At 51.4% G+C, this 25,350-nt stretch overlaps 1 protein-coding gene and 1 pseudogene across 2 annotated transcripts in view; one reads left to right on the top strand and one right to left on the bottom strand.

Moving 5' to 3' along the window:
* The window catches only part of AHRR (aryl hydrocarbon receptor repressor), a 107,820-nt gene that overhangs the window by 20,464 nt on the left and 62,006 nt on the right, over positions 1-25,350 (bottom strand). For both annotated transcript variants that reach the window (XM_058430022.1, XM_058430023.1), the window contains one exon: positions 2,783-2,872. In XM_058430022.1, the coding sequence (XP_058286005.1) occupies positions 2,783-2,872 (90 nt within the window). The remainder of the gene's footprint in view (positions 1-2,782; positions 2,873-25,350) is intronic.
* On the top strand, positions 11,894-12,719 carry LOC116456799 (translation initiation factor IF-3, mitochondrial-like; annotated as a pseudogene).

Below are 25,350 nucleotides of genomic sequence, written 5' to 3'. Positions count from 1 at the left end.
TGTCACTTCAGGTCCCCTCTCATAGGGCGCATCAGGAGATGACAGTGCCCCAACCACAGATAGCAGGGCACACTCAGCAAAGCCTGTGGTCATGTGGTATCAACAGCAGCCGCCTAAAGCGATGTCCTTCTGTGGTAGGAGACGCCACGCCGGGCACCAGGGCTTTTCCCAGCACTCCCCTGCTCAGTGGCCCCGTGGTCTGGCCACAGCCTGGCAGGCAAACACCGCTGCTGGCCATTGTGTGGGCACAGGAATGAGGCTCAGAGCCATCAAGGTTGCTGCTGGGACAGCAGAGCTGTGTCTCCACCCTGCACTGCGTTCCCAACAGGGCAGTGGCCTGGACACCCCTTGGCAGCCATGTCCACCACACGGTGTTCCCTCTCCCTGCACACAGCCATGTCCCCCTGCGTCCTCCACCAGGGCCGGCCCAGGCGTGCTGACGAGCTGCACCTTCACGTGGATGCTGGGGGAGAGGCCATCCCAAGGAGGCATCCAGTGTACAGAGACAGCCACGGTGCAGAAAACAAGCTCACTGCAATGGGCCCGGCAGTCACATGGTCCTTGCAGTTCACAGGGAGACTGGCCTTGGGCTCAGGGGCAGGAGATTGAACTCAGAGGCGGACTAGAGGAGCTGCTTCGCAGAATCACCAGCAAGGCAGCAGCGACATCAGCTGTGGGAAAAAATTCAAAATCCCGGCTCTCATGGACATTGGATAAAACTGTACAGCCTCAGGGCCTCCGCAGACGTGAATTCTAATGACTTGTCAGGGACTAGTGTGGGTGAGCGGGGTGGTTCGTGGCTTCCACTGCCTGCTGCTCTGCACAGCCCCCAGGCCTCCCACCCGACCAGGGAGATTCGGCCCCCAGGCCCCCCACCTGACCAGGCAGGTTCGGCCCCCAGGCCTCCCACCCGACCAGGGAGATTTTTGCTTTAATCACTGTGTGCTGCCTCTCCCTCAGCATGAATGCTGGCTGTGGGACCATTTCCTCGTAGGCAGAGGTGCTGGGCAGTGCAGGGGTAGGGCTTCCCCTGGGGCCGGTGTGCACCCCCCAGTGTCACAGCTTCCCCCAGCGCCCAGCAGCCTCCAGGTATGCATCTCACCTGGGTCCCAAAGGGAGGTTTCCTACCAGCCAGCCCTGGCCTGAACATCTCGGGAACTTCTCCACTGCCCGGGTCATGGCCCCACCCCGTGCCACTGAGGGTCTGGTTCTCAGCCTCAGTGGGGCTGGGGTTTCCAACGGCCCCGCCTGGGCCCTGCGGGCACTGCTGCCCCTCTGTTGCTGTATCTGTGTCCTCAGAGTCCCTTTAGTCCTTCGTTGCTGAGCCGGTGCTACTGGTTAACACTTCCTTACACTAAACCCGTCATAAGTCTTTCAATAAAACTGTTCAAATTTCTGCACAGTTTCTGTCTCCAGACTGAACCCTAATATACTACTCTCTATTTTTCAAAGTTTTGTTTTGATCTTTCTCAAACATACCTGTTCTTTTTTTCATCATAGGCTGTGCTTTCTTTAAATTGCTGCGTTTATCTTTTATTGTTTTAAATCTATTTGTTTGCCAGTTTCCTTTGGACAGCTTTGCTCCTTAAGTTCTTCCAGGAAGCACGGTTTGTTTACCTGTCGGCTGCCCCTGCTCACCATCTATGGCTTCCTTGGCATCGTGAGCTCGTCTGCAGGGCGGGTGTTTTTGTGGGAGTGGCTTGTGGAAGTGCAGATAAAGGGCCCCATTTTTGCTTCTTTGGGTTCTCCAGTAATCTCATCAGTCTGCAGTACGCCTGATTTCCAGATCCTGGGGGTCCTCGCCGTGCAGTGGGAGAAATTTTAATTCTATAACCAGCATCTGATTTTCCATGAGGGACCCCAGCTCCTCCCCAGACAAAAAAAACAGCTCCCTTGCTCCCCTCCTGGCCTTGAGTGGGATTTTTTTTTATTTTTTATTTTTTTATTTTTTTTTGAGATGGAGTCTTGCTCTGTCACCCAGGCTAGAGTGGAGTAGCTCCATCTCACCTCACTGCAGGCTCCGCCTCCCGGGTTCAAGCTATTCTCCTGCCTCAGCCTCCCTAGTAGCTGGGACTACAGGTGCACGCCACCACATCCAGCTAATTTTTGTATTTTTAGTAGAGACAGGGTTTCACCATGTTGGCCAGCCTGGTCTCGATCTCCTGACCTTGTGATCCACCCGCCTCGGCCTCCCAAAGTGCTGGGATTACAGGCGTGAGTCACTGCGCCCGGCCTGGTGGGATTTTTTATCGCACCTTTTCCCGCGTGAGTTGCCCTTCCAGGGCTTGGTATCTGACGAGGCCTCAACCCCATTCTCTGCCTGGAAGTCTGGAGTCATCCACCTGGGGCTGGCTGGGCAGCATTCCAGATGAACCACTCGCACGTCAGGAAGGGCATTTCCACAGCAAGCTGTGTCCTGAGTGCACCAAGAAGCTGAGGGTTAACACGTTGACTGGGAGCAGCTGAATGGGATGGTGCCGGTGGGGCAGGGGGCCTGTCGGAGGGCCTGAGCCAGAGGAGACCATGCCGCCGTCCGCACGCCGCGGTTCCCTTAGACCAGAACACCCCTGACACTGGGCGGCCTCTCACTGAGACCCCGAAGCCAGGCTGGAAGAAACACTGCCCTAGACAAAGCTGGGGTGTGGAGATCTTTATCTGATAAGAGCTCAGTGATAGGAAAAGCCTGATTTTAGGCATTACCAAACCTTGAAGACAACAAACATTTACAAAGGGAAGAGAACCTAGCACTTAACAGACTGGAGGGCTGTTCTGGTTTCATTACCTGATGGAAGCCCAGATAGTCCACGATCGTTGCTGACGCATAAAATATCGTCCCTTCTGCACTCACGACCAGAGCAAAGCCATTAAGAGACTAGAAGAAAAAACAAAAAAACATCGAATTGGCTCACCCAAAATGAAAAAGTGCAAGAATCCTTTGCTTAAATTTTCGACAATATCCTCCTGTTTTGTAGTCCATATTCATAACCTCTAGAAATGCCCACTTTTTATTTATTACCATTTTGTCACAGGCTGCAAGTTAACAGGCAACAGGAGAAGGCAGCCATGGTTTACAAGGCCCCTTTTCTAATAAATATAAAATTATGTGCACCTTGTCTTGGTGCGACAGTGAGACTTGGTACCTAAGACGAGGCAGGAGCTCTCTGTTTTCTTCTGCAGACGCTTCCGCCCACGTATCGCCTTCTACACACTGTCTGGAATACCCTTTGGCTTTTCTAAGGATTTTTATTATGAAAAATATAGAACTCCATCGACCAGCCTGGCTAACATGGTGAAACCCCGTCTCTACTAAAAATACAAAAATTAGCCGGGTGTGGTGGTGCACACCTGTAGTCCCAGCTACTTGAAAGGCTGAGGCAGGAGAATCGCTTGAACCAAGGAGGTGGAGGTTGCAGTGAGCTGAGGTCGCACCACTGCCCTCCAGCCTGTGCAATGGAGCGACACTCTGTCTCAAAAAAAAAAAAGAGAGAGAGAGAAAAATATTGAACTCATCAAGTGTTTTTCTGTACCTAGTGAAATAATCACAATTTTTCTTTAGTGTGTGATTGATAGATTTTCTGATGATGCAGCATTCTTGTACTTTATGAGGTAAGCCCCTTTGATCATGACTTTTTAATATGCACTTGGAATTGATTAACCTCACTTAACCATCTATGTTTAAACTTGGCCTGTAGTTTCTCTCCATATTTTGCATGCAGTATACACAACCATCAAGACACGAGTCGCTCCTGCACCTTTCCTTCCATTTTCTGGAGCTACTTAAGATGAGGGTGATGTGCTTCTGGAAGGCCTGGTCCGCCTCACCCTGAAGACCCTCCAGTGTGGGCACATTTTGTGGAGCTGGTGGATGAAACGGGGCAGACTTTGATACCATGTTGATGTATTTATTGTTAGTGTATGCCAATTCTTTATTTTTTCTTACATTAACTACAGAATCTTAAAAAATTTTCTAGAAATTCATTTCATCTTGATGTTAAATTCATTCGTGTATGTTATTCACAATATTTGCATGATTATTAAATCTCAGTTATAGCCGTAATTATTGTGGGATTTTGGAGGGAGCAGATGGAGAAGGCAAGGATGTGGCTGTGTTGTGCTTGATGTGACATTTTCCTCTACTTGAGAAGCGAGCCCTGCAGCCCCACCCTGCAGCAGCTTCCCGGGGCCATCACCGGTGAGGATACGGGAAAGACAGTGGCCTCTGAGTTGCAGGATCTGTCCATGGCAGCAATGGCCACTGACGCTGAGCAAGCACAGGCTACCAGGTGGAATATCTCGCCCAGTCTCACATCCTGCACGAGGTAGAAGCTGGGGGTGAGGGGGCTGAGTCACCTGGACACAGCTTTCATAAATGTTTCCATTTGCGTCTTTAAAACACAGACATTTGGAGACTTTAACTCCCATGATGTTTGTGGCTATCAGCAGTATATTATATACTAATTTCCCTTAAATCTGGACCATGCTGGGTACTTTTATTTTCCTTTTTTCTTTTTTTGAAATCTTTGCCAATTTGAAAACAGATATATTATTTCTGAAAAGAGATAAATTATTTTATCATTATAGTTTTCATTTCTTTGATTACTAATGAGATTGAAAAACATTTCCTGCATTCACTGGTAACTTGTATTTCTTCTTTGGAAAACTGCCCTATGTATGTCATGTGCTAATTTTTCTATTAGGCTTTATAAATATCAATTTCTAAGAGCTTTTGAAATACTGGTATTGAAGACTGCTAGGCAGCCAAGGATAATGGCAGTTACCTAAATCCAAATCCCCCCCACATTCTACAAAATGATGGAGAATGGTAAGAACAAGTGTAGCTACACAGACCCAAAATTGCATCATAATGAGGACACAGGAAGTGTAATAAACTTCCAATTACACACAAGCAGAAGGGTCGGCATCAAATCCCAGTGAGCTTAAAATGACTGTTTCAAAAGTATGTATGTAGTCCCTCCTCAAGAAACTAGAGAAAGAAGAGTCAGTTAAATCTAAGGTAAGTAAAAGGAAAGAAAAATAGGTAAGAGTCAAAAATCCATGAAAATGGTTTAGAACAGTCAAATAACAGAGACCATTAACAGAGTCAAATTTTGAATTTTTGAAAATTTTGAAAAGATTAATGAAACATAATCTGCTAGCAAGACTCATCAAGAAAAAAAAACAAATCACTGACACCAGGAGTTTAAAAGTACATCACTACAGGTCCTACAAATATTAAAAGGATAATAAGAAAATACTAAAAATGATAGTTAATACATAAAACAATTTAAGTGAAACAGGAAAATTCCTTGAAATATGCAAATTAACAAAAGTGATATAAGAAGAACTAGAAAATCTAAATAACCTAATATCTATTAAATAAATTGAATTTCTAATCAAAACTTTCCCACAAAGAAAACTCCAGGCTCCAATCAAAAACCATAAAATACCTACGAATAAATCTAATAAAAGACGTGCAAGGCTGGTATATTGAAAACAATGCAACATCACGGAGAAAACACCTGAATAAACTAAGAGATAAACAGTGTTCCTAGATTGAAAGGCTCAGTGTAGTTAGGGTTGTCCTGTCTCCCTAAATTGATCTGTAGATAATGCAATCCCAATCATAATTTTAAACGTTTTTTTTCTTCTTATAGAAAGTGACAAGCTGATTCTAAATTTTTTTTTTTTTTTGATGGAGTCTCACTCTGTTGCCCAGGCTGGAGTGCAGTGGCGCGATCTCGGCTCACTGCAAGCTCCGCCTTCTGGGTTCACGCCATTCCCCTGCCTCAGCCTCTCGAGTAGCTGGGACTACAGGCGCCCGCCACCACGCCCGGCTAATTTTTTGTATTTTTAGTAGAGACGGGGTTTCACCATTTTAGCCAGGATGGTCTCGATCTCCTGACCTCGTGATCCACCTGCCTCAGCCTCCCAAAGTGCTGGGATTACAGGAGTGAACATGGTGGCTCACACTTGTAATCCCAGCACTTTGGGAGGCCAAGGTGAGAGGATTGCTTGAGCTCAGCAGTTCAAGACCAGCCTGGGCAGCATAGTGAGACCCCGTCTTTACAAAAAACAAACAAACAAAAACTTTAAAAACTAGCTGGGCATGGTGGTGCACGCCTGTAGTCCCAGCTACTTGGGAAGCTGAGGTGGGAGGACTGCTTGAGCCTGGGAAATCAAGGTTGCAGTGAGTTGAGATCGCGCCACTGCACTCCAGCCTGGGTGACAGAGTGAGACTCTGTCTCTACAATAGTAAAATAATAAAATAGTTATGGAATTGCACAATACCTAGCCTTGCTAAAGAAATCTTGTTAAAAAAGAACTAAATTGTGGAACTTATTTTGGCTTCATGGCTTCCTGCAAAGCTCTGTCAGCAGGACATGGTTAGGGTAGACAAGCTGACCCTCAGCCAGGGCACTAGGTCAGTCAGTGGGGAAGGAAGGTCTGAAACAGCGTGGCTGGGACAGCTGGAGATGTGTATGGAAAAATGAACCCCAACTCCTAGCTCACGCCACACACACAAATTAACTCAAGACCTACGACAGACACAAACACAACCCCAGAGCCACAAAGCTTCCAGAAGAAACCCAGGAAAATGCTCTCATGAGTCTGAGGTAGGTAGATTTGGGTAGGATACAAAAACACTAACCTGTAAAGAAAAAATTCGATGAATTGGGCTTTATTTTAAGATGCCAGTAAAAAATGAAGAGATAAGCCACAGAGAAAAAATACGCACAGCACATTGATAAAGGACTTTATCCAGAATCTATAAGAACTGCTACAAATCAACAATTTAAAAAAACAATTTTAAACAATGGGACAAACGTTTGCACAGATACTTTACCAAAAGAGATAGAGTAACGCCCATCATACACGTGAAAATATCCTCGGCATCCTCAGCCAGCAGGGACGTGCAAGTTAGCACCTCACTGAGATGCTGCTCCACACTGCAGGGTGGCCGCTGTCAGGACCGACAGCACTGAATACTGGTGAGGGCGAGAGTGTGACTGGTGGGAATGTACAATGCTACAGTCACTTTGGAAAACTGTCCTGCCGTTCCTCATAAAGGCAAGTGTACATCTGCCCTACAACCCAGAATTTCCAGCCTTAGTATTTCATCAGGGGAAATGGGTATGTTTACAGAAAGGCTGGAACAAGGATGTTCACACTGACCTTGCTCATAATAATCAAAAGCTAGAAATAATCCAAATAACTATCCATCGGATAATGGATAAACAAATTTCAGAATAATTACAAAATGGAATACTGTTAGACAATTAAAAAAATTTTAAACCTACTGATTATGCAAAAACATTGATGAATCGCAAAAACGCTATGTTAAATAAAAATCAGATGCAAAAGCTCATAAACTTAAGATTCTATTTATATGACATCTAAGAACAGGCCAAACTAATCTACAGTAATAAATATCAGAAAGTGGTTCCCTGGGTGTGGCAGAGGGCAAGTGATTGAATAAAAGTGGGAGAAAGACCTATATACAAATACATTTGAAAACCTAAAGTATAGATTTCCCTAGGAAAATAGAATTTATAAAAATTGACCCCATTCAAGATACCAAGATTAAAAGATCAACTCCTGTAGAAGGAATAAAGTTATCAAGGAATTACCCCACAAAAATGCACCTGGCCCAGATGGTTTTAACACGGAATTCTACCAAATCTTCAAAGATCAGATAATTTCAATGCCCCATAAATTGTTCCAGAGCACAGAAAGTGAAGGAAAATTTCTAGTCCTTTTTAAGAAGTATAACATTGACACTTAACTCTGATATGGAGCGTAAAATAAAAAAGAAAATGACACACCAATATCACCTTTGAATATTGATGCAAATGTGCTAAATGAAATATTAAGAAATAGACTCCAGTTTCACATTAGGAAAATAATACACCAACAACCAAGCAGATATAATCCAAGGATGAAAGGTTGATTCAATTTAGGAAGTCCATTCATATAATAGACCATATTTACAGATCTGAGGGGGGAAATGATTATCTCCATATATGGTGAAAAAGCCCTCAATGAAATTCAACAATTATTCCTGAAAAAAAAAAGGCTCAAGAAAATAGGAATTACTGAATACCTTCTTCACAGGTAACATGTATGTGTGTGTGCCTCATTCCTAAGGCAGCGACTTCATAGGGAAACACTCGAGGTGTTCCCAGTAAGATCAAGGAACAGGGTAGGGAGGCCCACCACCACCCATACAAGGGGTGCAACCATGGCCCCAGGATGGCGCCCACTATGGCCTGCCACTTGCTTTTGTAAACAGAGCCTCACTGGAACACAGCCATGCCCACGCATTTATTCATTGTCTGTGGCTACTTTTGTACTACACCACAAAGCAGAGTGCCAGGGTGGAGACAGCCCAGCCCAAAATGCCTAAAACATTCACCATGTGGGCCTTTAAAGAAGAAGCCTGCCAACTCCCTCCCGTGGTATCGGACATTGTACTGCAGGTATGGATTGATGCAATTCGATATGAAAAATCAACAAGATGTACAACAATTGGGGAAAAGTGAAACTCTCTCTTTGCAGAGGACACCATAGTACATCAGGAAAACCCAGGAGAATCCATGATAAAATAACCCAAGTAAGGCCAGGCTCAGTGGCTCACACCTGTAATCCCAGCACTTCGGGAGGCCGAGGCGGGTGGATCACGAGGTCGGGAGTTCGAGACCAGCCTGGTCAACATGGTGAAACCCTGTCTTTACTAAAAATACAAAATTAGCTGGGTGTGGTGGCGCATGCCTGTGGTCCCAGCTACTAGGGAGGCTGAGGTGGGAGAATGGCTTGAGCCCGGAAGGCGGAGGTTGCAGTGAGCTGAGATCGTGACATTACACTCCAGCCTAGGCAACAAGCGTGAAACTCTGTCTCAAGAATAAAATAAAATAAAATAACCCAAATAAAATAATTCAGTACAAAATTAACATACAGATACCCATAACCTTTACAAACTGGAAAAATGACCAGATTAGGGTACATAATTATAGATAAAGCCCCATTTACAAAAACATCAAAGAAGCTAAGGTACTTATAAATAAACTTAAGACGTGTGCAAAACCTATATGAAGAAAACTTCAAAACATCTCCAGAGACACAAAAAATTGTATTTGAACAAATGGGAAGACACACCTCAATCTTGCATAAGATGAGTCAGCACCCTAAAGATGCCTGTTCCTCCTGAGTGAATTTATCAACACACTGTAATACTAATAAACATGGCACCAAACTGATTACGCAGCTAGTAGGTTTATACTAAATATGAAAGTAGATATGCAACGATAGCTACAAAAGCACAGGAAGAAAAAAAAGCCAGGAGACAGGAGCTTCTTATTAAGCATCTAAGAAATACCGTCAGGCCTCTATAATTAAATCACAGTGCATGAACAGACACATAAATCAATGGACTAGAATGGAACATCCAGAAGTGGGTCCAAGCACAAGTGGAAACTTGATGCATGAAAAAGGTGTCACCTCAAATCACTAGGACAGGGATAGGCTTTCCGATAACTGGTGCTCTATTAAGAAACTTTGTTAGTATTGCCTGTTTGATCGGGGTCATCTGCAAGCTGACACCCTCCTCTTTTAGTATAGCAAGTTGGTAAGTTAACTTTATGAGTATTTCCCCGCATCAGGGTCTCACCATACTCCTGGATCACCGTGACTGCAGTGGCCCATGCTTTGATAACACAGATGGGAGTCAATTGCTATTATTTTATCTGGAATTGTTTTGTGCGGTTTCACAGGGGAGAAGGGGCTGCGTTTCTCCTTTGAGCTGCCTGCATCGTATTTTTGCACCAGCGTTTTCCTAACCTCTCTGAATTAACTGAAAAACTTTCCATCCCTTTCTATGCTCTTGAATAGCCTAACCAGCTTGAGTATTTTCTGTTTCTTAATGTTTTCCTGAAATTTGCTTCTAAGAACAAGTGGACCAGGCACCTGATCCCCCTTTATTTTGAGACAACTTCCCATTCTTCCTTACCAATGCAATTATGATTCTGTTCAGAGTAGCTCGCTCACACAAAAATGTTTGCCTCCCAGCCTCCCACATGGAGTGATTTGGCCCATGAGGTAGGGGCTGGGGATTGGGGACTCTCTTTCTCCTGACGTGGGGCCATCCTGGACTGGTCCCTCCATGTTCCGGTCCCTCCACGTTCCTGCAAGAAATGCAGACAAGAGGCGGCTCACAGAGCCACTGGCTGGAAGGAAGTGGGGCTGGGGGCAGCAGAAGTGGCCCGAGTCCCCAGCGACACTGTGGGCCCCTGGCCCAAGCCCAGCTGTGGCAGGTTCCCATCCACACTGCAAGAGGCCTCTTCCGGACAACGCCTTGCCTTTCCCATTTTCTCCTTAGTTTTTTTTTCCCCAGGTAATTTTGTTGCAGAATTTCTACCTTCTTCAGGTGGCTGTAGAGCGTTTCATACATCTGTGTCTATCTTGCTGGGTGTCACAGGTGTGGGGAAGGTTGAACTGCTACCCAGGGTCCAGTTCAAACCGGAGGCTGCGTGTTCTTCCCCAGACGCCATCACACCACGCCTAATTCAGGAGGAAAGCCACACCAGAAGGACGCAGCCTCAGACCTAGAGCCTTGCTAGGCTGCAGAGCCACATTTTTCAATCAGTAAAGTATCCAAAAAGAAAAGTCACACGTGCCGTGAAAATATAAAAGAAACACTTGTCAAAGATCAACTCAACGGTCGGCGAGGGGAGCAGTAAGATGTCACGACCGATGGAGAGAGCGGAGGAGCTGGTGGTCGCAGGCGGCGGGACAAGGCTGCTGGGTCAGGTGCCAGCGACCCAAAGGCCCTCTCTCCCACCGACCTGAAGGGTGTGCCACGCGCTTGGTTCTGGACACAGAGTTGCAGGCACCAGCTGATGACTTCACAGTGGGATTTGAACTCTGCGTTGAGCGTCTGAGCAAGAAACCCAAGTCTCACAAAGCACCTCCCACTCGGAGGAAGACGTCAGGGAGCCCCTGCCCAGCTGTCACAACAAAACAGCGGGCAACACCGTAGGCTGCTCCACGATGACAAAATAGGCCAATGTTTTATATGGTTTGGCATCAGACAAGAAGCCCGTCGTTATCAGTCCCCCTGAACTCCACCACGTTTCTAGAAAGGGAAATTGACCCCATACATTTTCATTCCTGTGCAGCTCCGAGAAAGAGGGTTGGCTCCATACTAACGTCTTTAGGTCGTGAGCAGAAAGTCTGGCGAATCTGCCTGGACCCATCCGGGGCTGTTTACAAGCTCTCAGTTTGCCCAGATTTCCCCAAGAGAAATGGGGAAATCTCAGACCTGCGGCATTTCTCTGGGGGAGGGGGCTATGGAACACTTGGGACTTAGTTGTTTATGTCACTGAATAAAGGATCCAGTGCACCCATGGGATGATCCACAGAAAGGAAATCACTATTTTCCTCTCAGTAGCTGGATGAATCAGCAGGACATGAAATGGATCCCGCGGGGGGTGTGAAGACAGCCTCGTGCCAGCCTCCCCGAAATGGATTGAGCCTGCTCCTTGAAGGCATGGAGGAGGAATGGCAGGTGGTGCCCGCCGGCAGATCAGCAAGCTGGATAATCATCTCACCATGTCCTGTGCTGCCTCGGATTTTCACCTGAAAACACCTTCTCATCCAGCCTCCCACCAGCTGGAAGAAATCTTTCTTGGCGGGTTTCTAGGGACTCTAGTTTTAGCTCATGTGATGGGCTGGGACCCCCAAGGCCAGACTTCCATGTCCCTCGTATTACTGACCCAACCAAGAGATTGAATTTTTATGACAGTCTTTTCCAAACCATAAAAACGTTTTAAAAATTATAATAAAATATACATAACATAGAAATTACCATTTTAGTACCAATCGCCTGCCCCGGCCCAGGATGGCTGCTCTTTTTCTAAAGAGGTTAACACTACAAACTGTAAAGTCTGAAAATAGTTGCGTTAGATGTTTTGGTGAACACATCGTGCACGACAGCACCAGCACAGTGGTCCCCTGTTGCTTCTGCCCCAAGACTGTCCTTCCTAAATCACGCAAAAGCCTTTAGTACCGCTGAAGACACCCAGAATGAAGGAAAAAAAAAAAAAAAAAAAAGAGTGAAACAGCTTTTAGTAACACTGGAAGAAAAATTAGTCAGCGAATTATTCACATATTGGATGAGAAGGGCAATGATTTGGGAACGTGCACAGAGCAGATGTGATTAGACTCATGGATGAGAGAGAGTTGCGACGGGTTCAAAGGAGCCTGCAGAAGACCAGCTCATGACAGGAAGGCAGACCCGCCAGGAACGGCTGAGGCTGAGAGAGATGGAGAAGGGTAACCCCAAAACTGGACCAACCCTGACAAAGGAACTGACTTTTTCTTCAAACGTTGGACAACAGGATTTGAACGCAAAGACTAAACAGATTCAGCCGTGGATTAAGAAAAAACACCAAGTTCGAATTACTATAAAGAAAGGAGAAAGTGTAGACGAGTCAGAAAATAAAGTGGAGGAGATATTCCATCAAATACTCCAGACTGTGCCTGGAATAGCTACATTCTCATCCAGGCCACAAGCTGTTCAAGGAGGAAAAGCTTTAATGTGGGTTCTTTGTCCTTTGAGCAAAAAGGAAGAGAAGGCATATTGAGAAACTCAAGAGACCCAGGAAACAGACACTTTGAACGAAGACCATGGAAATGATAATGAATCAAATGTTCCGCATCAGTAATTTTAATAAAGAAAAATATGCTTCTCAGGGAAAGTTAAAAATATACCATTTTAACCATTTTAAGTGGTTACTCTTTTTTTTTTTTTTTTGAAACGGAGTCTCATTCTGTCATCCAGGCTGGAGTGCAGTGGTGCGATCTCGGCTCACTGCAACCTCCGCCTCCCGGGTTCAAGCAATTCTCCTGCCGCAGCCTCCCGAGTAGCTGGGATTACAGGTTTGTACTGCGCCACCACACCCAGCTAATTTTTGTATTTTTAGTAGAGACAGGGTTTCGCCATGTTGGCCAGGCTGGTCTCGAACTCCTGACCTCAGGTGATCCGCCCGCCTTGGCCTCCCAAAGTGCTGGGATGACAGGGTGAGCCACTGCACCTGACCTAAGTGGTTAAATTTCAGTCATTTTGAGCTCAGTGGCATTAAGCACATCCACATTGTTGTGCAACCATCATGACCGTCCATCTTCAGAACATTCCCACCCTCCCAAACCGAAACTCTGTCCACATTAAACACTCGCCCCTACTCCCCTCCTCAGCCCTGTGCGTCCCACCCACCTTCTGCCTCTGTGAATTTGCCTACACTGGGGCCCTCACCTGGGCGAATCAAGCAGGCTTTGACTTTGTTTCACTCCGCGGAGTCGTCAAGGTGGATCCGAGCCACAGTGCGTGTCCATTTCCTTCCTTCCTTTTTTATCCCCCTCCCACCCCCCTGGCCCCTGGTAACCATCGACTCTCTGTTTTGATGAGTTCCACTTTTTTAGATTCCACATATGAGTGAGATCACGCAGAACTGTCTGTGCATGACTTATTTCACTGAGCACCATGTCCTCCAGGTTCATCTGTGGTTTGCAAATACCGGGATTCCCTTCTTTTTCTGGTTGAACAGTATTCCATGGTGTATACACAGAGCATTTTCTTTATCTGTGCATTCACTGGTGGACATGCAGGTTGTCTCCATGTCTTGGCTACTGTGACCAGCATTCCGATAAACATACGGTGTCTCTGATTCTGATGTCAGCTCCTTTGGGTAAATGCCCAGCGGGGGACTGCTGGGTTGCATGGAAGTTCCATTTTTAATTTTTTGAGGAAGCTCCATGTAGCCTTCCATCACATCTACACTAATTTACCTTCCCACCAACAATGCACGAGGGTCCCCTTCTCTCCACACTCTCATCAACAACTGCCTTCCCACCAACGGTGCACGAGGGTCCCCTTCTCTCCACATCCTCATCAACAACTTCCTTCCCGCCAACGGTGCACGAGGGTCCCCTTCTCTCCACACCCTCATCAACAACTGCCTTCCCACCAATGGTGCACGAGGGTCCCCTTTTCTCCACACCCTCGCCAATGACTGCCTTCCATCTTTTTGAAACAGCTGTCCTGATGGTGTGAGAGGAGCTCGCTGAAGGTTTCCATTTGCACTTCCCCGTGCCTGGTGATGCCAAGCACCTTTCCACCTACAAGCTGGCCATTTTGTGTCTCTTTTGGAAAAGTGTCTATCAGGTCCTTTGCCTGGTTTTTAATCGGGTTTTTTCTTGCTCTTCCGTTAGCTGGGTTCCTTATGTATGTGGGGTCTTTCCTCCCTGTCAGATGTATGGTTGGCAAATGCGTCCTCCCGTTCCGTCGGCTTCCTCTTCATTCTGTTGATGGTTTCCTTTGCTGGGCAGAAGTTTTTCAGTTTGGTGCAGGCCTGTCTGTGTATTTCTCTTTTGCTGCCCCGCTCTTTTTAAGGCTGAATACTCCTCCTCTGTAAGTAGATACATCTTGCTAATCCGCCCACCTGTCAGCGGAGGCTTGGCTGCCCCCTTGCTTTGGTTGGGAACACTGCTGCTATGGCCACATTTCCAGAAGGAAGGTAGCTAAGGCTGAAATCACTTCACGACCTTTGCTCTCCTCTGCAATCCCTACCTGGGATAAAAGGTGACTCAGAAGCTGTGGTGAGGGTTAAATCACACACTGTGCCCCGCAGAACTGGCATCCTGCAGAACGATGGTGCCAGGAGCACTTGACCTGCGTTTCACTGCTGCATCCACCTGCCCTGGCTTCACAGCTTCACTCTGGAACTCCTGAAGTTCTTGTCCTGCCTGGAGTTGACCGTGGGGAGTACCCACGAGGGCCCAGGATCGTCCCCGCCTGTGCTCAGCAAGATCTGGGCCCTGGGCTGGTGCCAATGGAGGTCAGGGACTTTGTGGCCGTGGAGGGACCATGGGCCAATCCCACCCCCTTCGAAAGTTCTGATGCAGACACCGAGCAACCCAGAAAGCCTGGCCCAGAGCCGGCACCCGCGGTGTCGAGGCCCTTTCTCTATCGCGGCTCCCATCTTAGGGGCCAGCAGCTGTGTCCGGAACTGGGAGACCCAAACCACCACTGCGCCTCAGCTGGCCCCTCAGGCTGGCACCCGCCCCTCAGACCCCTGCAGCCCCTCCCTCCCCTGGGATTTAGGCAGAGACAGGGTGAGATGACGTGGGGTGCACCAAGGGTTTGTTAGAAAACAGGAGAACGTGAAGCAGCCGGGGGCCGTGTGGCCTGGGGGGCGTCTGCTGGAAGAGAACGGAGTTGCCATCCAACCGCCCGCTCTGAGCCGGGCAGTGGTAACACAGAGTCCTCACTCCCGCCCCACACAGGCTGGAGGGGTGTGCACCGGGCCTCGGGTCCTCAGCCCCCAGCCCTTCCTGGCACTGCCGGGAGGGGTCTGTGTCCGCCGGCTCCTGCCACAGCTTTTCCCAATTCAGCGGTTGCCACATACTGATGATGTCCTACTAATAATAGTTCAAAGACCAAAGACATTTTCAAGGCTTGAGTATATAAAATGTCTTCTTAAAAAAGATTTTATGAGATTAGTCACAACCAAAAGCAACCTTAATTTTAACTCACAAGGCAGAATTTTTTTTAAAAGACCATAAAATGCTGTTTGCCGTGTCATATGGATTCAATATCAGATTGACTTCTGGTCCAGCATTGTCACGCCAAATACTTTTACACATGTGGGCCCATCTTTCAAATATGCATCTCGAACGTCTGTTTGTTTTCTCTCCCTCTGCCTTTCTAATCCTACAAAAGTTTTGTTTTTTTTTAAACATGGTCCATGGAAAATGAGATCACTTTTCCAAATGGAAAAAGGGATTTGGCTCTAAGGTTAAGGCTGTACTTTTTTTAAGGGGAAAAAGATCACATCTATGTGCTGTTACTGAACGTCAGGAAACGGCGCACCTGCCACTTCGCAAGAACAGCGGAGGTCGGGGCAGGTGAGGGCCGGAGCTGCGCTCTCCCCCAGGCACCGCAGGGAACGGGGCAAATGTTCTGAGAAAGCCGGGACTTCCTCTGTCAAACCCTTTAAATATCCTGATCTCTTCCAGTTCCAGGGCAGAAAAAATAGCCGGCAAGTACTTCAAAGATTATTTTTGTCAAGGTCATGGCAGAGGGAAAATGAGGGAAAAAGGAACAACCCTCCACATCTCCCTGGCCGCCCCTCCTCGGAGTAAAGGGAAGTTGGGAGGATCGTGCTCCCCTGAGAGCCGTTGCCACGGTTACGGAGCCACAACACGGCGGCTAGTCACGCGAGCGGGCACCGGGCGGGCGTCGGGGCAGCTGGCCCGGCCTCCTGGAGCCAGATCACTCACAGGGGCCGCTCCGTGGGGCTTGCGTGCGTGCGAGGCAGCGCTCTTGCTTGGGGAGCTGAATAACTGGCTGTTTATAGATCCCACAAACAGTAAACGCAGGCTTGACTGTCTTCCACTGAGCAGCTCCAACGTTTGAAAACAGTTCTTGAGAATGCAGCTGGTGGATGGCCGGATGGCCACAGAGGGGGAGGCTGACTGAAGCCCCGGGGCCCTAGAAGAGCAGGCAGATGGTGGTCCCCAGGCAGTCCCTCCTGACGCCCACTGCAGCCCCGCTCGGTTAACCCAGTATCCTGGGCCCCCTTCTGGCCGAGGGAGACCAGCCAGTGCGGCCGCCGCCTCCGCCCTCACCTTTGCTGTGGGCCCTTGGCGAGTTAATTCACCTCCCTGGGCCTTGGTTTCCTCCTGTGAAAGACGGGACGGCAACAGTGAGCGTCTGTGAGGGCGTGGTGAGCAGCAGCACCAGGCACCCTCCAGTGATCAGGGCAGCACCCGCTGTCTCTGTGACTGGAGGGCAAACGGCTGTGCTGGACAGGCAATCCGACGTGTAAAGTTGATGTCATTTTCTAGAGAACAAAACTTACATTTTTAAAACCAGGATCTGCTTTCTGAATGCAAACACCCCTGAGTGTGAAACTTAATTCACGAGAAGCAGACTCACAACTCATAAACAAACGCAGCTGACGGTTACCACAGTGAATCTCCCTCCAGAAGCGCCAGGCCCATCCTGCCGGGGTCCTGGTGGTTGGGGAGCCGCCTCTGCTGATCCCTAAGCCTGGGACCCCACGGCCCGGGTGTGTCCTGCACCACCAGCCCCGGCCTCAGAGACCTTGGGGCTAGAGTTGGTCTGGGCCGTCCCTCTGCACCTGCAGCTCCACACCCAGGAGAGCCCAAGGGGACTCCGTGCTGACCCGGCTGCTTCAGAGCAGACAAGGAAGGTGGCATGGGGATAAGAACCACCTGGTAGGAAACCAACAGCAGGAAAGCAGCCGCGAGGCTGAGAGGTGGGCATTGAGCGGGAGCTGCGGCTGCTTGGTCCTCGAGAGGAATGAGGTGCGCCACAGTGGTGCTGGGCATGTTGGCAGGGGGGTCCCAAGTGCACTAGTGACCTCGGGTGGGGAAAATCCACCCAGAACAGACTGGGGCGGCTGCTGGAGCCAGGGCCACACCCAGACCCACAGTTCGCTGAGGGCCACTCACAGCCTCCGGAGCCCACAGGACCCAGGCCCGGGGGCAGAAGGCCCTGCAAGCCCAGCCCTTCTCACAGGAGCCCATCGGTGACAACAGCACTGCCTCCTCCCAGTGTCGGCAGCTTAAAACGGAGTAACAGCCAAGGGGGGGTGAGGCATGCACGGTGCCTGAAACCTGGTTTGGCACAAACTATCCTTCCACCAGGGGCAGGCCCAGGACCCTCACCTGTGCTGACGTCGCCTGCTGGGGAGAGCCTGGGATACAAGGGTCCAAGCCCAGCTGAGCCAAGGGCAGAGCAGGGGCCGAGTGAACACCACTGAATAGAACTTTGTGCACCCGGCTCAGTGACCACAGATGGTCAGGGGCTAACTGGACAGTCAGGGGCTTACATGGATGGTCAGGGGCTAAGGTGGACAGTCAGGGACTAACCAGACAGTCAGGAGCTAACGCGGACAGTCAGGGGCTAAGGTGGATGGTCAGGGGCTAAGGTGGATGGTCAGGGGCTAAGGTGGACGGTCAGGGGCTAACACAAATGGTCAGGGGCTAAGGTGGACGGTTAGGGGCTAACGCAGATGGTCAGGGTCTAATGTGGAAGGTCAGGGGCTAAGGTGGACGGTCAGGGGCTAAGGTGGATGGTCAGGGGCTAATGTGGATGGTCAGGGGCTAACACAGACAGTCGGGGCTAACGCAGAAGGTCAGGGGCTAACCCAGAAGGTCAGGGACTAACGTGGACGGTCAGGGACGCCTGAAATGAAAGCCACTTCAAAGGAGCTTCGGAACAGGAGGCCCAGCAGCTACAACAGACGGTAAAACGTGAATTTCTCTTAGCAGAAAGGCCGAAGAAGCAGCAGAAAATGCCAGGCCAGGAGATGAGGCCGAGAGTGTTCTGTGGGGCTTGTGGGAAAGTGCCCAGAACAGAGCCAGAAGCAGGCTCGGGCATCATGGCGCTCTCTCCACGGTGGCCGACGTATGCCAGGGTGAGGCTGGGGCCGCCTGCCTCAGTACCCCCAGACACACAGACCCCAGCCATGGCATGCAGGGCCCGGTTCTCCACCCCCATCACCTCTAAAGTCAGGGACAAAGGGGGGTGTGGGATGCCCCCTCCCAGCCTGCTGTCCCCGCACGGCCGTCCTCTCCAGCCCCCATGCCAGGCCCAGAGGGAGGGCAGGAGGGCATACTCTGCATTTGTCCCTGCCAGGACAGGCCCAAGGCCCGGGGTCCCTCTGTCTGGGTTGCCACCTTGTCATGGGGGCTGGGACCCTCCAGCTCCTGGGCTGCAGGGCCCCACTGCCCTATCCCTCTCTTACCCTCCTGGGCTCGTTTCCCCTGTACCCCCACTTTGTGCTCCCAGAGCCTCCTGAGTTGTGGTCCTGTGTTACCATCTGGTGTTTTATACCTTCGCTTCTGGCCCGAGTTTCTGGACGACCCATGGCCTCCTTGTACCAGGAGTCCCTTAGAGCCAGGCAATATCACTGCGTGGAGGAAGCTGGAGGAAGGGGATGCTCATCCCTTTTGCTTCACCTGCTGTTCCCCTCACTCAATCCTCTCCCAAAGGGTCCCTCACAGGAACATGTGCGCAGCCCCAGCTGGGAGGGCTTCTAGGCCTTTCTTTAGGACAGTAGCCTGTGGCAGAGGAGTATCTCCCCACTTGTTACATTTCAACTGCTGGACACTTTGGTTCCTGGGGACCTCTCAGGAATTTGCAGATGCTTTTCCAGAAACCACACCAGAGCAGCAGCGCGGCCCGGTGACCGTCTGCCGAGCGGCTTGGGGCTTCCAGACACGCAAGGCTGTTCTCACAGCTGTTTTTGTGAGGCCCTGCTCGGCTGCCACTGGGCACAGGCAGGGTGGAAGCTGGAGCAGGCGCCTCTGATGATCTGGCCTGCAGTGGCCTCTGGGAAGCCGCCCGTCCAGCCCCGAAGCTGAGAAGCTGTTTCAGGGAACTGGTGAGATTCCCCTTCTCTGGGCTGGTGAGTCAGCTGCCTTTCCTGTTTGCCACCTCGTCCTCTCCTGGGACTTTTATTCCCCTAATTTTCGGACCCTGCTCAGCCTGGTGTTCGGCTAACTGCACCCCACCACCGGAGCTCGTGTCTCCCAGGCCGCCTCTGCTGCATTCCGCACCAGTGTCATTCAGGGAATGGGGACGCAGGGCACCCAGTGTCGGCCACCTGGCAGGAGGGGGACTTGAGGACAGGATCCCCAGAAACGCTGAGGGAACCCCAGAAGTCCTGGGCTATCTGGGGTTAGGGTGTGGAGGAGATTGGGAGCCACGGCCCAGGGCAGGGGCTTAGGGGTCACAGTCAAAATAGAGGTGGGAGAAATCACTTTCCTGTTCTGCCTCTGCCCTCCCACGATGCCTTGAGACAGCCCTGCCCGGGGGGCGACAGCAGGAGGCTGGGGCCGGGGCCTGAGAGGCAAGATCCGGAGACGCGAGAGGTTGACATGGCCACACCGTCAGCTCCAGCACCCACCCTCCTCCTCCTGCACTGGGGAGGACTTGGGGCAAACGTGCTCCCTCCCACGGTGCTCCCTTCAAAGGTAAACTCCTCACCCAGGAGCTGGCCCCGCTCACCTGCCCTCCCCTCCACCCTCCACGCAACCAGGGCCAGCCCTGTCGGGCCCCACACAGGCCCATTCGGAGCCAGTGCACACGGGGACTGGAGCACAGGAGCCACAGCCAGGAAAGCAGAGCCAAGCAACGGGCGAAGACAAGCAGGGTTCCAGCACACAGGAAGGAAAGGAGAGAGACAAGAGGGTTCTAGCACACAGGGAGGAAAGGAGAGAAAGAGGGTTCCAGCACACAGGGAGGAAAGGAGAGACCCTGGGGCAGACAAAACATTCGCCAGCAGGAATGCGGCTGATCACAAAGCTGCAGCCTGGAGGCTCCTTGTGGGGCCTCCCTCCTGCCACCCAGACGGAGCCAGCAAGAAACCCAGAGCCAGGAGGGTGGCTGCAGAAGGGCCCTGCCTGGATAACAGCAGGTCCGGAAGAGAAAAGCAAGAATGGAGAGGGACACCACCAGTGCAGCGACAGACACAGAACGTCCAGAACCGAAGATGAGAGACCTCGGCTGGGAAGAACTCACAGAGGACACGTCGCCGCAAAACTCTCGACCACCAGAAAGAAAACATTGCAACAGGCCAGGCGCAGCGGCTCACGCCTGTCATCCCAGCACTTTGGGAGGCTGATCACTTAAGGTCAGGAATTGGAGACCAGCCTGGCCAACATGGTGAAACCCCATCTCTACTAAAAATACAAAAATTAGCCGGGCGTGGTGGCACACGTCTATAATCCCAGCTACTTGGGAGGCTGAGGGAGAATCACTTGAACTCAGGAGGCAGAGGTTGCAGTGAGCCAAGATCGTGCCACTGCACTCCAGCCTGGGAAACAGAGCGAGACTCTGTCTCAAAAAAAAAAAAGAAAAGAAAACAAATAAAACAATAAAACATTGCAACAGCTCCCAGGAGAGCAAGAGCACAGCCTCCAGGAAAGAGCAGACCCACCAGGCTCAGCAGCGAGGCCACGTGGCCCTGCAGACACCGGGACAGGCTTCAGCCTGGAGCTCTGCGTGCAGCCTGGCAACCGTCCACACACGAAGACACAGCAGTGTTCTCCCACTCGTGGGGGCGCCCAGAAGGTTTCACGGCGAGGCCCACGGCGGACCGCAGGAGGAGGAAGGATCGGTTAGTGAGCGACATGATCGGGTGCCCTGGGCTGGAGGGGACACCTAACGTTAGGTGCAAAGACAAGGATCTGTGACATCGGGATTAAGCTTCAGACACAGTCAACATGCTGCCAACGTGGGGAGGGCCAGAGGACGCGTCTGTGCCGGCACAGGCCCTGCTGGGGGAACATCACCGTGGAAGAGCCTGAGAAACAGCAATCAACCTGAAAGGTCCCGTTTCAAAGGCATCCCCATGAGAACAAAAGCAGAATGTGCACCTTTAGTTCAAGAAAGCTCAATCTAACAGAGGGTTAGGGGAGGAACAAAGAACCCAAAGGACGTGCAGTGAATGGAAAATACAAAATAGGATGACAGAAATCAGCTCCTAAAGAATCACAAGAAGTAGGTGGGCCCCAGTGAAAGAAGGTGCTTGGTGTGGGGGGAGATCCCTTGACCCGTCACCTGCAAGAGGCACCTACACCGAGAAGGAAACGTGGAAAATGAAGGGATGGGGGAGACAGTCCAAGCAGCCAGGAACCAAAGTAAGCCTGGGGCGGCCACGGTAGGGCCTGGGGCAGTCGCGGTAAGGCCTGACGAAATGACGTAATGGGCAAGAAGAGTCGACGTGAAATGAGCCCGGTCTGAAGAGTCACACGGCCTGCAAGCCTCCACCGAAACTCAGCCGTTGTCCCTAAAACCAGCCTTCCCACCACATCACTTCCTGCTGCTTTCAGCGACTGCTTTGAGCCCTTCTCGCCGGCGGTTTGGGCATTTTCCTCTGTCTTGCTAAGTCACAGCTTATGTAACAAGTCATTGTTGGGTTTCCCCAGCTTCAGACACCATCTGTAGGCCTGGCTGTGGATGCCGCGTCTGCACCCGCCGCATCTGCATCCACCTCGCCCTGCGCCTGTGCACGCTCTGGCCCTGCCTCGCCCTTCACCCGCCTCGCCCTGCCTCCGTGCACGCTCCGGCCCCACCTTCCTAATCTGGCTGTGTCATGACTGCCCTCAGCTCCCCCTGCAGAGCTCCTGTCACCCAGGTGTGCACAGCCTCTGAAGCCTCCACTCTGCCTGAGCAGCCCTGTTGGCCTGGAGTTGCTCGCAGCTTTGCTGACTTACTCTTCCCAGGTACTCACTCACACCACCACTGATGTAGCCCCCAAGTCTCAGTTGAATGCACCTTCCCTGCACTGGTTCCTGTCCATCCCAGCCTCTCTAGGGCCTCTCCCGTCTCTGTCTGAGGATGTTCTGCCTGGGGTGGTAGGTCCCATCTCTCCCACTGCCTCCTGGAGGGGCTCCCATCGCCACCCTGACCCCTTCTGTGGCTGGTTCTGGTGGAGAAGCCCTCCAGGGGCTTCGCGAGAAGCAACTTGAAAGAAGAAAACCTGGGACCCTGCCCTGGGTGTGCGTGAACTCCAGGTTGGAAGGCGCTTGTGCGTTTCCTCCCAGCCTCCTGCATCCAGGTCTCTGTCTCTGGATCCTTTCCGTGAAACCCGCCCCTCCTCTCTGGGAGCATTTAGGATCTTCTTGTCCGCGAGGGTATGGAATCTCACAGAGATCCCAGCAGGAACTTCCAACCCGGAAACTCATGCCCTCGGCTCTGGGAAGCCAGCTCAGCCTCCCGCGTGAAGACTCCCTCCCCTCCGGTCTTCCTGGAGCTCTGACCCCCGGCGTCTCTTGGGCTCTGCTCATTTTCCTGACTTTATTATTTCCACCTCTTTTTCCTTTACTCATGGAAAGACCTCTTCAGCGTTCACGTCAAACCCTTCTCCAGGATTGTTAGGGCTTTTGCTCTCATGCATTTAATTGTTGAGCCGTTTTCATGTCTGAATTTTCTTTCTGCAGCGACTGATTTTCATTTGGTCGGTGCTGTGCTTTCACTGGTCTCCAAGGATCCTGATGACAGCTGCCTCTGTCTTTCTTTTAAGAAAATTTTTTTATTTTAATGCTTGTGGGTACATAGTAGGTGTATGTATTTATGGCGTGCCTGAGATGTTTTGATACAGGCGTGTGATGCATAACGGTCACATCATGGAGATGGGGTGTCCATCCCTCAGCACTTACCCTTTGTGTTACAAGCAATCCAATCACACTCTTCGTTATTTTTAAATGTACGATTAAGTTACTGTTGACTGCAGTCCCCGGGTTGTGCCACAGATGCTGGGTCTCTATCTTTTCTTCATTCCATGTGTCTCTGTCGTTTCCAGCCTCTGCCTTCCCTTCCCTTCCCTCCCCTCCCCTCCGCTGTCCTCTCCTTCCTTTCCTTTCCCTGTCTTTTCTTCATTCCATGTGTTTCTGTCCTTTCCGGCCTCCGTCCTGTCTCCCCTCCCCTCCCTCCCTTCCCCTCCCCTCCCCTCCCTTTCCCTCACCTCCCTCCCTTCCCCTCCCCACACCCTTTCCATTCCTGCCTCTGTCTTTTCTTCATTCTGAGCATCTCTGTTCCCTCCAGCTCATCTTCTCAGGTTGGGTCTCACTCCTGTCTTTCATGGTGGCCTCTTTCCTTAAGAACCCAGCAATGCTGGCGCGGGTGCCAGAGTGAGCCTGTGCCGTGTGTCCCGGGGGCCGCCCTATCTGCGCCCCGGTCCTTTCTCTGGGCCGTCAGACCCCCCAGAGGCCTTGCGGTGGAGGCGCCCAGAGCTCTGACGCTGGTCTGGGGGAAGGGCCCAGGCTTGGTGTCCAGGGCTCCCAGCTGCCACCTCTGCAGGGCCGAGGAAGAGCCCCTCGAGCTTTTCCACAGAATGGGGGGGCCTGGGTGGCTAAGGACTCCTCGACTGTTCAGCAGCATCTGAAGCATGTCCAGCTGCGCCACGCGTTGGGACTCCCAGCTACGCTGCACGTGGCTCCCTCACGTGGAATGTGGCTTGATGTTGGTGTCGCTGATTCACTTCGAGAACGTGATCTGAGTCGCTCAGGCACCGATGGCCACTGTGCCACTTCCCAGCGATCTCTCTGGTTTTCAGGGCTTTACGTGGACTCAAGCACTGTGGATGCTGCCTAGTTCACAGCCTCTTCCCTTAAAGTTTGTTCCTTCAGCCGCATCTGCTGGAGCCTCGGCTCACTGCCCAGCTCCAGCTCGCCCCCCTCCCTCACCCCCGCCTTCGACACCTCCACAACCCCACTGGACCCCCGGGCTCCCCTCCACCAGGGCATCGTCAGCACGGCCACCTGGCTCACGGGGCGGCTGGTCCTTGCCCCAGACGGTCTCCCTGAGGAGCGAGAATCATGCCCAGACTGTGACCACGTGGCTCACAAGGCGTCTGGCCCAGCAGGGCCCCCAGGACAGGCCTGAGGCCCAGCCAGCCCTCCCGTTCAGGTGACAACTGCTTGGGGCCCTTCACTCTTGGGTCCTCACTTGGCTCCATCTTCTCTCCTGTGCGAGGCACCGGTGGAAACCGTCCGCACCCACTGGTTTTGTCGTGAGCATCACGTCCTCAGGCGTCTGGCCCAGCCACACTGTCCTCCTGCCAGCTTCCTGTTTCCGTCCGGCCAGCGGGACCCGAGGCCTCTGTGACTGCCACCCAGCCTCTGCCCAGTGGCTTCGAGGTTTGAAACTGAAGTCCCACAAAATGTTCTTCAGCGCCCAGAGGGGTCACAGCTTAGTCCTCGTCCTGGCCGATGGGAGGACGGTGCCCCGGCTCTGACACCCCCGCCCCTCATGTGACCAAGCCCCATGCCAGGCTGTGCCCCTCCAGTCAGCTCAGCCCCTCAGGGCTGCCTGGCATGAAGCAGTCTCGGCTCAAGGCCACCGCAGATGCCGTGGTTTGGAAGAGACCTGCCAGGTGTCCAAACCCCACTCCTCCAGGCACCCCTGGGAGAGAAGCAGCAGTGGGGACCCTGGCTCCATCCTTACGAGGGTGTGACAGATACAACCTCACAGCACCTCAGTTTCCCCAAGCATAAACAGAGGTAATGGCAGGTACCCTCCCCACTGGGTCATCGATGGCTGCGTGAGTCCATGAGCTTCACAGTCTTGGGGCAGCCCCTGGTGGAGTCGGGCTGAGCTCTGCGCACAACAGCAGTTCAGGGCTTGGGTTCCGGAGGCGGGGAGGCCTGAGTTTCTGCCCCAACCCTGAGCTCTTCCAACCTGAGCTCTCCCCTGTCTGGTACGATAGAGCTGTGAGGTAAGCACAGTGGTACTGGGTTGAGTGGTGTCCCCCAAAATTCATT

Source organism: Hylobates moloch, unplaced genomic scaffold (genome assembly GCF_009828535.3).
Source record: "Hylobates moloch isolate HMO894 unplaced genomic scaffold, HMol_V3 SCAFFOLD_17, whole genome shotgun sequence".
NCBI classification, from domain to species: Eukaryota; Metazoa; Chordata; class Mammalia; order Primates; family Hylobatidae; genus Hylobates; species Hylobates moloch.
Note: the sequence above shows the minus strand (reverse complement) of the source record. Positions and strands in the feature narration are given on the sequence as shown.